This window comes from Budorcas taxicolor, chromosome 5 (genome assembly GCF_023091745.1).
Source record: "Budorcas taxicolor isolate Tak-1 chromosome 5, Takin1.1, whole genome shotgun sequence".
Classification (NCBI taxonomy): Eukaryota; Metazoa; Chordata; class Mammalia; order Artiodactyla; family Bovidae; genus Budorcas; species Budorcas taxicolor.
Window position 1 is genome coordinate 117787504 of NC_068914.1, and position 12649 is coordinate 117800152.

Below are 12649 nucleotides of genomic sequence, written 5' to 3' on the forward strand. Positions count from 1 at the left end.
CTCACACTCAAGTCCATTGAGTTGGTGATGCCATCCAACCATCTCATCCTCTGGCGTCCCCTTCTCTTCCCTCCTTCAATCTTTTCCCAGCATCAGGGTCTTTTCAAATGAGTCAGTTCTTCGCATAAGGTGGCTAAAGTACTGGAGTTTCAGCTTCCGCATCAGTCCTTCCAATGAATATTCAAGACTGATATCCTTTAGGATGGACTGGTTGGATCTGTTTGAAGTCCAAGGGACTGTCAAGAGTCTTCTCCAACACCACAGTTCAAAAGCATCAATTCTTTGGCGCTCAGTTTTCTTTATAGTCCAACTCTCACATCCATACATGACTACTGGAAAAACCATAGCTTTACAGATTTTTGTTGGCAAAGTAATGTCTCTGCTTTTTAATATGCAGCAGTAGCCCACAATAATGAAAAGGACAAATAAATGTCATTAACCAGGACAAATGATTTTTTAAAAGATGATAAAAACAATTATTTCAAAGAACTATTTAAACAAGCCATCTCCATAGCTTCTCTAATTTATTCTCCCTATAATCCTGTCAGGTAGGCATTATTACCTTCATTTGATAGATGAAGAAACTGAAACCTGGGAGGGTAAAATGATTTTATTCAAGATACATTTATTGCAATAAGGATGAAAAATCTCACTCTGATCTCATTTTACTCATCCAACCAGCTGTCAAATTCTGTTTATTCTACCCTCATAATTTTTCTTTAATGTATTTCCTCCTTTATATAATCACTGCAGCCCCAATTCCAGAACCCCATTATCAACTCCAACCACAGGACCCTTTCCTAACCAGTCTTCCTGCTTCTCTACTATCTTGTATACGCGAGATCAATTTTCTGAAGCACCATTCTGCTCGCTTCCATTTCCTGCTCAAACATCTTTAACAAAGTCATTTCTCAGTCAGGCACTCAAACACTTTCCCATCGGTGCTCTTGAGTGACCTTTCTCCTACCGTACTCCCCATTCGTCTCCACCAAGCACCCAAGCTTCAATCAAACAGAAACCCATGCTTTTATTCAAAGACATTTTTATCTTTTTTGTCTCTCCAACTTTGCTTTGAGAAATGACTTTCCTAATTCTTCCCACCATATCGAAGCATGTCTGAATTCCAGGCACTTATAGTACAAGGCCCAGATCTATGCCTTCTCCACCAAGGAGCCTGAGCTTCTCTCTCCTCAGGCTGCCCATGGCACACCTCTATCTTTTTATTTTTTTCCCCCAAGAAATATTTACTGTGTAACTATTAAGTGTTAGTTACTACAGTAAATCAAGCAAAAAAAGCTTACACTTTAGTTAGGGAGTCAAAAGTGAACAAAAAACCATCACATCTTATAAGGTCCACAGAAAGTGGTCAGCTCAGGAGTCTACCTGAGCTTAAAGGAAGGGTGCATGAATTTGGCTTTGCCTAGGAAGGTCAAGCGTGGCTTCCAAGGAGACCTAACACTTGAACTGAATGGGAAAAGCTGCACAAGTGTCTGTTCAGAAGAGCAGTGCATATACATAATCACAGGCATTGAGCTGGACATGCAGAGTCAGAGTGGCAGCCTGGATTCCCATAGTGTAAAAACAACAGCATACCACCACAAAGGGCTATTTTATGAGCCACAATAAAAGGTTTGTGGAAGCAAGATTTAAATTGAAAACTGTTATACAAATTTAAGATATCATTTATTTATAAAGTGAAAGAAAGTAAAGTCGCTCAGTCATGTCCAACTCTTTGCAACCTCATGGACTGTAGACCGCCAGGCTCCTCCATCCATGGGATTTCCTCAGCAAGAATACTGGAGTGGGTTGCTGTATCCTCCTCCAGGGGATCTTCCTTCCCCAAGGATTGAACCTAGGTCTCCTGCATTGCAGGGAGACGCTTTACCGTCTGAGCCACCAGGGAATCCCTCATTTATTTATAAATAACATATAAATGCTTCTCATCTACCGTTTGAATGTAACTGGCCACAGGAATTATCAGACTCTTAAGAAACATATAAGTAGGAGGTAAAGGTTTAACAGTATCATTTATAAAGCAGGCAAACCTAGGTTTCACAATATACTGCTCTACTGCTCAGTTTCTCTATGCACACATTCCCTGGCCTGAGAAACACACACCCATACACAACTTCCAAAAGTGGAGGGCTTAAGAGCAGCAGATCTACACTAATATTTTAAATGGACACTTAAAAATATAAGCAGAGTCTTCAACTAGCGCTTCCAGATGCTTCCCCTTTTACTGTTAGCAGCTCCCTAACATGACAGCCTGTGCGTGGTCTGCAGGCACAAGCCAAGGAGTTTCCATTTTCTCCACAGCACTAATGAATTCACAATCTATTCACAAGGATTCCTAGTCTTACTTCAATATATCTGTAGGAACTCAAATTGGTCAACATAATATAAAATAACATAATGAATAGTTGGTCATATGGATGAGGAACACAAGTCTAAACTGTATATATTCTTATGAAGGAACAGAGCTCACTGTCATTAGAAACACACACTCTGGGATTTTGAAACCATGGGAAACTGTGGCAATAAGAGAGAGAAAGAAAGAGAAATGGGTAGGGGTGAGGAGAGGTGTATTGTGCCTTGTACATGATCAGGAAATGATTCAGGGAAGGGACTTCTGGCTCTAATGGCATGAATATGTTAGTGAATCCCCTCCTCGAAACAATAAGAAAACTTACCAGTCATTTTAGGCTTCCAGAAATCAGTTAAAGGCAGATAACAGAATAATTTCATGAAAAGTTGCTACAGCTTTAGGGTTAATACCAGCAGGGGGCTAGAAACCTTCTTCCTGGGGCTATTCCAACCCAAGAACTCCATCCTCTAATCCTCAGCTCTGCCAGGAAAGCTTTCAGGATAGTTAGGCGAAGACTCTTGAGAGTCCCTTGGAGAGCAAGGAGATCAAACCAGTTAATCCTAAAGGAAATCAATCCTAAATATTCATTGGAAGGACTGACACTGAAGCTGAATCTCCAATACTCTGGCCTCCTGATGTGAAGAGCTGACTCATTAGAAAGAACCTGACACTGGGAAAGGCTGAAGGCAGGAGGAGAAGGGGACGACAGAGGACAAGATGGTTGGGTGGCATCACCAGCTTGATGCACATGAGTGTGGGCAAGCTCCAGGAGACGTTGAAGGACAGGGAAGCCTGGTGTGCTACAGTCTGTGGGGTTGCAGAGTTGGACACGACTGAGCATCTGAGCAACAACAAACCATGAAAACCAGTAGTTTTGCTGTCAGAGGGGGTAGACTCAGCATGGGGTACTGGGGTGGGTGGGGTGCAGTAGAAGGCCACGGCTTTGTCAGCTAAAAGTGGCAAACTTGGTAGGAACCTAACTGGTTCTTCTAGCTTGATGTTGTGGTCTGACTGGTGTGCGTGGCCGATCAGCTACAAATACGAAGGGAAGATCCGGGAAATGAGAGAATTGTAGAGTAACTAGTTATGCTCTCCTGACATTCCCGACTGACTGAAAATACTGGGATGGGGACGGGGGAGACAAAGGAGGGTGCGACGAGAGAAAAGGCGAAGGCACACTTGAGAACTGGCTGGGCTCTAAACGCACTTCCCAATCACAAACAGATCAATAGAAGGCAGAAGCTTTCCACACTCCAGGTGCTTGAGCACAACATATGCCCAAATCACTGTCTACGAAGAGAGAGGAGTGACTCCCAGCCAGGATAAAAAGTAAACAGGAGAATAAAAATCATTAAGCAGACACATCAGTGACCATGGTGGAGTCACAGTCCACAGTTTAATCCAGGTAAAGTACTAAAAACACACACATAAACACTCATCTCTGTGTTTCTCAAAAACAAAACCAACAAACTTCAGAGTGTTGAAATATATTACTAAAACAACCAATTTACTAAAAAGTTACAAGACATGCAAAGAAATAGGAAAAGTGAGGCCCTGACTCAAGTAAACAAGAAACAGGCCCTGAATCAAGTAACTAGAAACAGGCTCTCAGCAGGCCTAGATGTTGTAGCAGATGACCTCACAGTAACAATTACAAATGTATTCAAAGAATTAAAGGAAACATGACAAGAATTTAAGGAAATATTCCCTAGTCAAGTAGGGAATCTCGACAGAACTATAGAAATCCTAAATGAAATTTCTAGAGTTGAAAAGTACATTAACTAAAATAAAACTTCACCAGATGAGCTCAATAACTGATTTGACCTGGTGGAATAAAGAATAAGTAAACTGAAACAGATTAATCGAAATTATCCAATCAAAAGAAAAGAAAGAAAAAACACTTTAGAAAAATGAACAAAACTTTAGATCCAGCTTAAAAACGAACAGAATCTGAACCTGTAGGGAACAAACAAGCATCCCTATATACTTGTGGCAAAAGTCCCAGAAGAAGAGACGGAAAGAACAAACATTCGAAAAAATTGTTAAAAATTTTCCCAATTTTGATGGAAAACAATCCGCAGACCCCCAAATTTTAATAAACTGCAAGTATGATAAAACCAAAAATATCTATCCTTGATCTATCAGTGTCAAACTGCTCAAAGCCAAAGATAAACCAAAAATCTTGAAGACCGCAAGAGAAAAACAGCTCAACACATACAGGAGCACAACAGCAGGGTTAACAACTGACTTCTCGCTGAGGTCACAGGGCTGAGGAGACAGGGAGAAACTGTCAACCAAGAATTCTACAGCTAGCAAAACTATCCTTCAGAAATGAAGACAAAAGAAAGACATTCCTAGACAAACAAAAACAGAAATTTTGTTTCAAGCCGATCTAGCCTCCAGAAAATTCTACATGATGTACTATCAGCTAAAAGGAAATGACATTAGAAGATAACTCAAATCCATAGGAAGAGATGAAGATCAATGGAGATGGTAAATTTCTTTAAAAATAAAAGATTTTTTAAAGCAATAACTGTACTACTATATTGTTTCATTTCATATGACAATAACCCTGCAGAAAGGATGGTAAGGGACAGAACCCCACTGGACCAAACTGCTATATTTTACCAGCAGCATAACACATACATACAAACACACACACACACAGCCATCAGTAGGTTGTAGTAACTCCAAGATGTAATTCTTGATCAAGAACTAAGAAAATAAAAAAATAACAACAAAAATAAATAATTTAAAAAATTGCAAAGGGATTCAAAAGATACAGAAAGAATTTATTTAACATAAATCAGTAAAGAAGGAACAATAAAGGACAAGACACATATAAGAACAAATAGTAAAATGGCAAACATAAATCCACCTATATTAACAATTATATTAAAAGTAAATAGACTAAATACTGATACAAAGGCAGTAATTTTCAGACTGGAAAAAGAAGTACGATCCAGATGTATGTATGTTTGCTTGTTTGTTTGTTTTCCCCAAGAGACATACCTTAGATTCAGAGTTTGAAACTAAATGAAGGAAAAAGATGTCATGTAAATAGCAATTAAAAGATAGATACAGTCGTGATATTAATATCAGACAAAACAGACTTAAGACAGGAACTACTAATAGAAACAAAAAGGGACATTTCATATTGATAAAAGGCCTAATTGGTTAGGAACATTCTGTAGGACAGACCGTCTCATCTACTAAGCTGTAAAACAAGTCTCATTAAGTTTAAAAAGACTGAAATCAAAGTATATTCTCTGAGAACAATGGGATTATAAAAGAGAAAGACTTGGGACATCCTTAGACATCTGGAAATTAAACAACACACTTCTATATAAGCTAAGACCATAAGCTAAGACCAAAGAAAAAATCATAAGGAAAAATTTAAGAATATCTTGAACTGAATGAAAATGCAAACACAATATATCACACTTTATGGGATGCAGCTAAAGGGAAACTTAAGGGGTAAAGTGTACCTTTAAACATATATTAGAAAGGATAAAATTCTAAAATCAATGACCTAGGATTACATGTCAAGAAGCTAGGAAAATAGGACCAAATCAAACCCAAAGCAAGCAGAAGGAAAGAAATAATAAAGATCAGAATGGAAATAAATGACATACAAAAGAGAAAAACAATAGATTTTTAAAAGTCAATGAAATTGAAAGCTGGTTTTCTGGAAAAAGCTGCAAAATCAAAAAACCTTAGCTAGATTAACCAAGAAAAAAAGAGAAGACATAATTACCAAAATCAAGGATGAAAGGGTGGGGTATCACTACAAACGCAGTAGAAATTAAAATAATCAATGGAATTATTATCAGAATAACTTTATACCAACAAAATAGCTAATTAACAGGTAACAGAAAAATTCTAGAAAAACACCAGTTACCAAAACTGATTTAATAAGAAATAGAAAATAGAAAAAAGAAAAACACTGATAACTAGCAAAGAAATACTTAGTGATTAAAATACCTTGATAAAGCCTCTGATTTATAATATTTTATTCTTTCTTTTTCCTTCTTTTCTAGTACTTCTGTTAAATCTGTAAGTTCCTCATCATTTGTACGTGATTTGGAAATGCAGCCAATACAGCCGCCTGTGTGTTTTAATTCTAGAATGGACGCTATAGAAAGCCTCATTTGTTACTACCATGCCCAGACTTTTCAAGGCTCTTTATAGGGAAGTAAATCTTATCAAGTGATTTAAAGATTGAGTTAAGCTCTCCTCCTGATAATCTGATACAGAAAGGCAAAAAGAAAGCTAAAAACTAGAGAGAGATCTTTCTATGCAGAGTATTGGACATTTTTATCTTAGGAAATATACCACACAATCCCACAAACAAAATGATTTCCTGTATGATGTGATAACATACCTACTGTAATTTATGATGCTTCCTTTACTCGCTTACTAGATTAGTAGTAACAGGTAAAGTCAAAGAGGGAGGCTGGGGCCAGGGATTAGTAAACCAAGTATGAGTTTGGATTTTATTCTAAGTATGTTAGAAAACCATTAGAATCGAACAGGGAAATAGCATTATTTGCATTAAGAGAAAAAGGATCTTGGCTGCTATGTGATAAATTAGGCAACAGTAACAGAAAAAGTGAAAAGGTTTGGATTAGAGTGGTGACAATGATGATGAACACCTCACATGAATTAACTTCTTTTAAGTCTCCTAAAAGCCACTTGAAATAGGTGCTACTGTCTTCATCTTGCAGATGAACATGCCAAGGCAGAGAGAGATTAAATAACTGGCCAAAGGTCATACTACTAATTAGAGAAGATATTAGGATTCAGACCTAAAAAATCTGGTGGAAATGCTGAGCTCTTAATTATGGACACTATCCAGCTATGGTCGTAAGATGAAGAGAAGAGGCTGAAGTGGGAAAATGTTCTAGAGTCACGGTGACCAAGACTTGCTAATGGATTGGATGCAGAGATGATGGAAACAGAGAAAAAATCATTCATAGGTTTCGCTTGAGCAACTAGGTGAATTTAGTAGTATCATTATGCAACAGAGACAAGATAAAAAACAGGAGGGAAAGGAGTCCTAGGACCCAGCTCTGGAGTACTACATTTAAAAGCTGAATAGACAAAGACAAACCAGCAAGAAAGACCAAGGAAGGACTTTCAGTGCCTAAGAGGGAAACAGGGAGTGTCATGAAAGCCAACAACTCAAGTGTTTCAAGGAGGATGGAGGAGGCAATGTGTAGAATACTGCTGACAGATTGTGGATACTGCTGACAGATTGTGGACAATGAGGACAGAGAAGGACCGTGAGATTTTTGCAGAATGAAGGTTACTCGTAAAGCTGAAAAGAGCAGCATCTTGCTAAGTTAACTCTCATCATCACATTTACCTTGTTTTACTGTCTGTCCCATGTCTAGACTGTAAGCTGCTGGGCACTGACTGTGAGCTTTATTCTAAACCCTTATCTTCTAATTACAGTGCTTGGAGTAGAATGGAAATTACATTAGCGTTATGCAATGTAAGGTAAATGCAAAATTAATTCAAAGGGTTTTTGGGTATGATGATTAAGAAGATTTCAACAGGACGATGACAGGCCTCCTTCTGTTTCGCTGCCTCATCACTCACGTACCGTCAGAGATCCGTTCTGTGTGCTGGGTGAGTTGCTGCTCTGCTCCCCGTGGGCTTGCGTGCTTCCGTACAGTGTCAGGTTATGCTCACTGGTCTGGCCGGCATAGTCCTGAGTGTGTGGCACTCCATACTCTGTGGGAATTCCATTCTGTGGAGGTGGTGGAAACGGGATGGTAGTAAAAGGCTGAACCATTGCGTCAGGAGTTGTTGTTGGCTCCTGGTTACCCTGGAACAAACAGAGAAAGAGAAGATAAGACTAACAAAAAAAGTTGACTAGTTACCAAAGGACCAAAGATTTTCCTTTAAACCAAACTTTTTTAAATGCAAGGAAATTTGTTACAGAAGATAAGTTATAAGATTTGAAATTTGTTTGAGCCATTACTGTTTTCGTTAGTACGCTCTATTCCTTTAGTGATTCTTAGGGGAAAACAAATTAATTTCACTAAATTATAATTCTTTGTAATTTATTTGTAATTTGTTGTAAACTCCAATACTTTGGTCACCTGATGCAAAGAACTGACTCATTTGAAAAGACCCTGATGCTGTGAAAAGACTGAAAGCAAGAGGAGAAGGGGACGACAGAGGATGAGATGGTTGGATGGCATCACCGACTTGATGGACATGAAGTTGAGCAAGCTCTGGGAGTTGGTGATGGACAGGGAAGCCTGGTGTGCTGCAGTCCACGGGGTCGCAAAGAGTCGGACACGACTGAGTGACTGAACTGAAATTACAATTCATAGCAACAGGTAGAATGACAGTATAAATTAAATTCTCAAAACCAGATGATATACACCTCTAGATTTTAAGAACACAGAGTTCAGGAGAAAGTACATTTTTGACAAAATTAATCTTTGAATTTCAAGGTAGAGATTTATTTAAGTCTTGGCCACTAGGTTAATTAAAAAAAAAACAAAAAAAACCTTTCCTTAAATTAGAAACTAGACAAAAAAATTTCCTAGACAAAAACCCTGAGTTTTTCATAATTACTGCTAGCATTTCAAGGCTAGCAGATACTTCTCGACACGGCGTCCATCCCCAGATGCTTACCTGGGATCTCATGTGCTATCTCAAATATCACTACAGAACATACAGTAACAGCGGGAGCCCGTTAGAAGCCATTTTGACTCCATAGCCCCTGTCTTATTTCTGTTCAGTCTTTAAGTTCAGATACAAACAAGGAGTTAAATCTTGTGTAAGAGATTTTGTAAAATCCTCCCTTCTCAACAACTTACCTTCTGACCTCCCATTTTAGTCCATAAAAGGCAGAGTCATTATTTTACTAAAAACAAACACATTTTCAAAGTCTGGGGCCACTATCCTTTCGGAAATAGCTGAAAGAGATGGTCAAATGCTTCAAAGTGGTAGCACTTTGATAAACCCTTTCCCCCGTATTTTAGACATCATATCATTAGGGATCAAAGAAAATCTGGGTTTAAGTCACTTGGATTCCTCCTAGTCATGAGCATCATTTCCTTCCAAACAACATAGTAATTATTCCTCTTTCTTTCTCAGTTATGGTTATCCTTCTTTTCCCTCAATTTAAGAAGGGATTCTCTACCCACTGAGAGCTACAGGAAACTGAACTTCCAGCTGCTGCTGCTGCTGCTGCTAAGTCGCTTCAGTTGTGTCTGACTGTGCAACCCCACAGACGGCAGCCCACCAGGCTCCACCGTCCCTGGGATTATCCAGGCAAGAACACTGGAGTGGGTTGCCATGTCCTTCTCCAATGCATGAAAGTGAAAAGTGAAAGTGAAGTCGCTCAGTCGTGTCCGATTCTTAGCAACCCCATGGACTGCAGCCCACCAGGCTCCTCCACCCACGGGATTTTCCAGGCAAGAGTACTGGAGTGGGATGCCATTGCCTTCTCCGAACTTCCAGCAGCACTGTCTAACACCATTCCAGGTTTTTAGCATTAATTTGATGGCCATTAAACTCATACTATTGCAACAAAATGAATCCAAAACTGGAGAAAGATCTCACATTACTTTTTAAAGGAAGGTTCACCCATCCTTTAAAATCTGCCTAAAATAAAACAACAAATTTACAAAGGCTGGTATAAATAGAGAAATATATGATCATAGGTTGGAAAGCTGGATATTCTGAAAATGACAATGCACCCCAAATTCCACAAACCCAATCAAAATCTCAGCAGGTGTTTTTGTATAAATTGACAAGTTGTTATTAAAATTTCTATGGAAATGCAAAGGATCTAGAGTAGTCAAAACAGTAACACAAACTGGAGAACTTATACTACCTGAGTTCAAGATTTACAAAGTGATGATAATCACAATAGTGTGGTACTGGTTTAAAGACAATGGATAAATGAGACAGAAAAGAATCCAGAGTCAGAAATAAACATTTACAGTGAATATTAAGGCATCAAGTCAATTCAGCGGGGGAAAGGAGAGACTTTTTAATAAATGAAAAACCGAATACCCAATGAAAAAAAATAAACCTCAACTTTCACCCTATATTTGTAGAAGTTAACCTGAAAGAGATAATAGATCTAAGTGTAAGAGCTAAAACTATAAAACTTTTAGAAAAGGCAGCAAAATCTTCACATATTTGCAATAAACAAGGAATTTGGGGGGACACAAAAAAATTAAGAACTATTAAAGAAAAAAATGACAGACTAGATTTCACCAAAATTAAAAAACAATTGTTATCCAAAAATCAACTTAAAATAATAAAGAGACAAGGCAGAGACTGCAAGACAATATTCACAATACATGTATCTGGTAAAGGACACTAGAATCTATAAAGAAATGTAACAGATCACAATGAAAAGAACAAGCCATGTTTGAAAGAAAGCTAACGACTTTTTAACAACCACATCCCACAGAAAGATATACCAATGGGCAGAAAATACTTGAAAAACTATTTTAAAATACATGAATGGCTATTTTAAAATTAGCAATAATCATCTATTTAAGAGTACCCAAATTTAAATTATAATATAAAACATATAATATATAAGATCTGAATAAATAGAAAGGTATATTTCTGAGTAATAATAAAGATAGAAGGTTAATCATTCCCCAAATAAAATATAAACCTAGTATAATTTCCAATTAGAAGCAAATCAAATGGTGCCTAAAGAAGGAAACAGGACCAAATACTTTTCTAACTTGCATATGAAAAAATATTAATAAAGTCTGCAAAAGGAAAAACCATGGAGAAGAAGATGCTCTATCATATATTAAAACTTGCCATAAAACTACTACGATTCAATATACAAAATGATTAAAGGAACACTGATAATCCTGATTCAAGTTTATATGGAAACTCAATAGAAGATAAAAGTGGCATTTCAATTCAGTGGAGGGGATGATTATTTATCATATGGCATTGGTATTAAAGAGGCTTCCCTGGTGGCTCAGATGATATTTGTATTGAATAGAAGTTGGCTACCCACCAAAAAGAAAATACTTATGCTCCATGCAAAAAAAGAAAAAGGAATAAAATATAATTAAAACTATGAAAACATAAGAAATATTGGGAGTGTTACTGGGGTGGGGAGATTATTAAGTAAGACAGGAAACCTAAAAACCAGAAAAGTTGAAAAAAAAAAAAAAAGATTTGGCTATGGAAGACAGGAAGAAAAGAGAGAGGAGGGGGAGGAGGGGAAAAGAGAGGGGAGAAATGGATTTTAAAGTCAAAAGAAAAACCTACTGGAGAAAACATCTACAAAGCAAGACAGACACACTGGTAACCATCACTAAGTGCAGGTTATTCAAACTGATGAGAAACACACACATAAACAGAAAAAGAGGCAAAGAATATAACAACAATTCACAGCAGATGAAATACAAATGGCTGCATGATAAAAATGCTTAATCTCACTAACAAACTGAAATACATATTAATGGCAATATAAGTCCATTTTTTTCACCATCAAGTCATAAAAAAATTAATAAACCATTTTATTGACATAATTATAATTGACATATACAGTTGGCCTTCTCTATCTGTGGGCTCTGCAGCGTGTATTCAAATAACCACTGATTGAAAAATACTAGCGAAAAAAAAAGTCCCAGAAAAGTAAAGCTTTACTTTGCCATAGTCCAGCAACTATTTACATTGTATTTATAACTATTTACATGACATTTACACTGTACTAGGTATTATAAGCAATCTAGACATGATTACTGAACTGAACTAAGACATGATTAAAAATATACGGGAGGATGTGCACAGGTTATATGCAGATATAGTTATGCCATTTTATACAAGGGACTTGAGCATCTGCGGATTCTGGTATCTGCAGGGGGTCCTGGAACCAATCCCCTGTGGATACCGAGGGACAATTCTACAGTAAGCCTCATTGGTTTATTCATAGTGTACGCTTTGGTAAGTTCTGACATATATACGTACACTCATGAAATCACCACAATCAAAACAGTGAACATATCTATCCAACCCCCTCTCCCAATTTTCTCATGCTCCTAATAAGTTTATATTACTTTTGTAATAAAGCCTACAAAGTATTTTTTAATATAATAAGAGAATGATGACTAGTGTAATCAGTAAAGGGAAGCCAATATACTGAAGCATTGAGTTATTGTGCTCTTCTAAAAAAAAACGGCATTGACATTACCTACAAAAGTTACAGCATCAAAATTCAGCTGTCTCTAGTGTCTAAGAATCACGTCTACAAAGCAATAGGAATGCTTTACA

General features: G+C 37.4%; 1 protein-coding gene across 3 annotated transcripts in view; it reads right to left on the reverse strand.

Moving 5' to 3' along the window:
* Positions 1 to 12649, reverse strand: part of RBFOX2 (RNA binding fox-1 homolog 2) — a 289442-nt gene that overhangs the window by 56010 nt on the left and 220783 nt on the right. For all 3 annotated transcript variants that reach the window (XM_052641136.1, XM_052641135.1, XM_052641134.1), the window contains exon 3: positions 7974 to 8198. In XM_052641136.1, coding sequence (XP_052497096.1) covers positions 7974 to 8198 — 225 coding nt within the window. The remainder of the gene's footprint in view (positions 1 to 7973; positions 8199 to 12649) is intronic.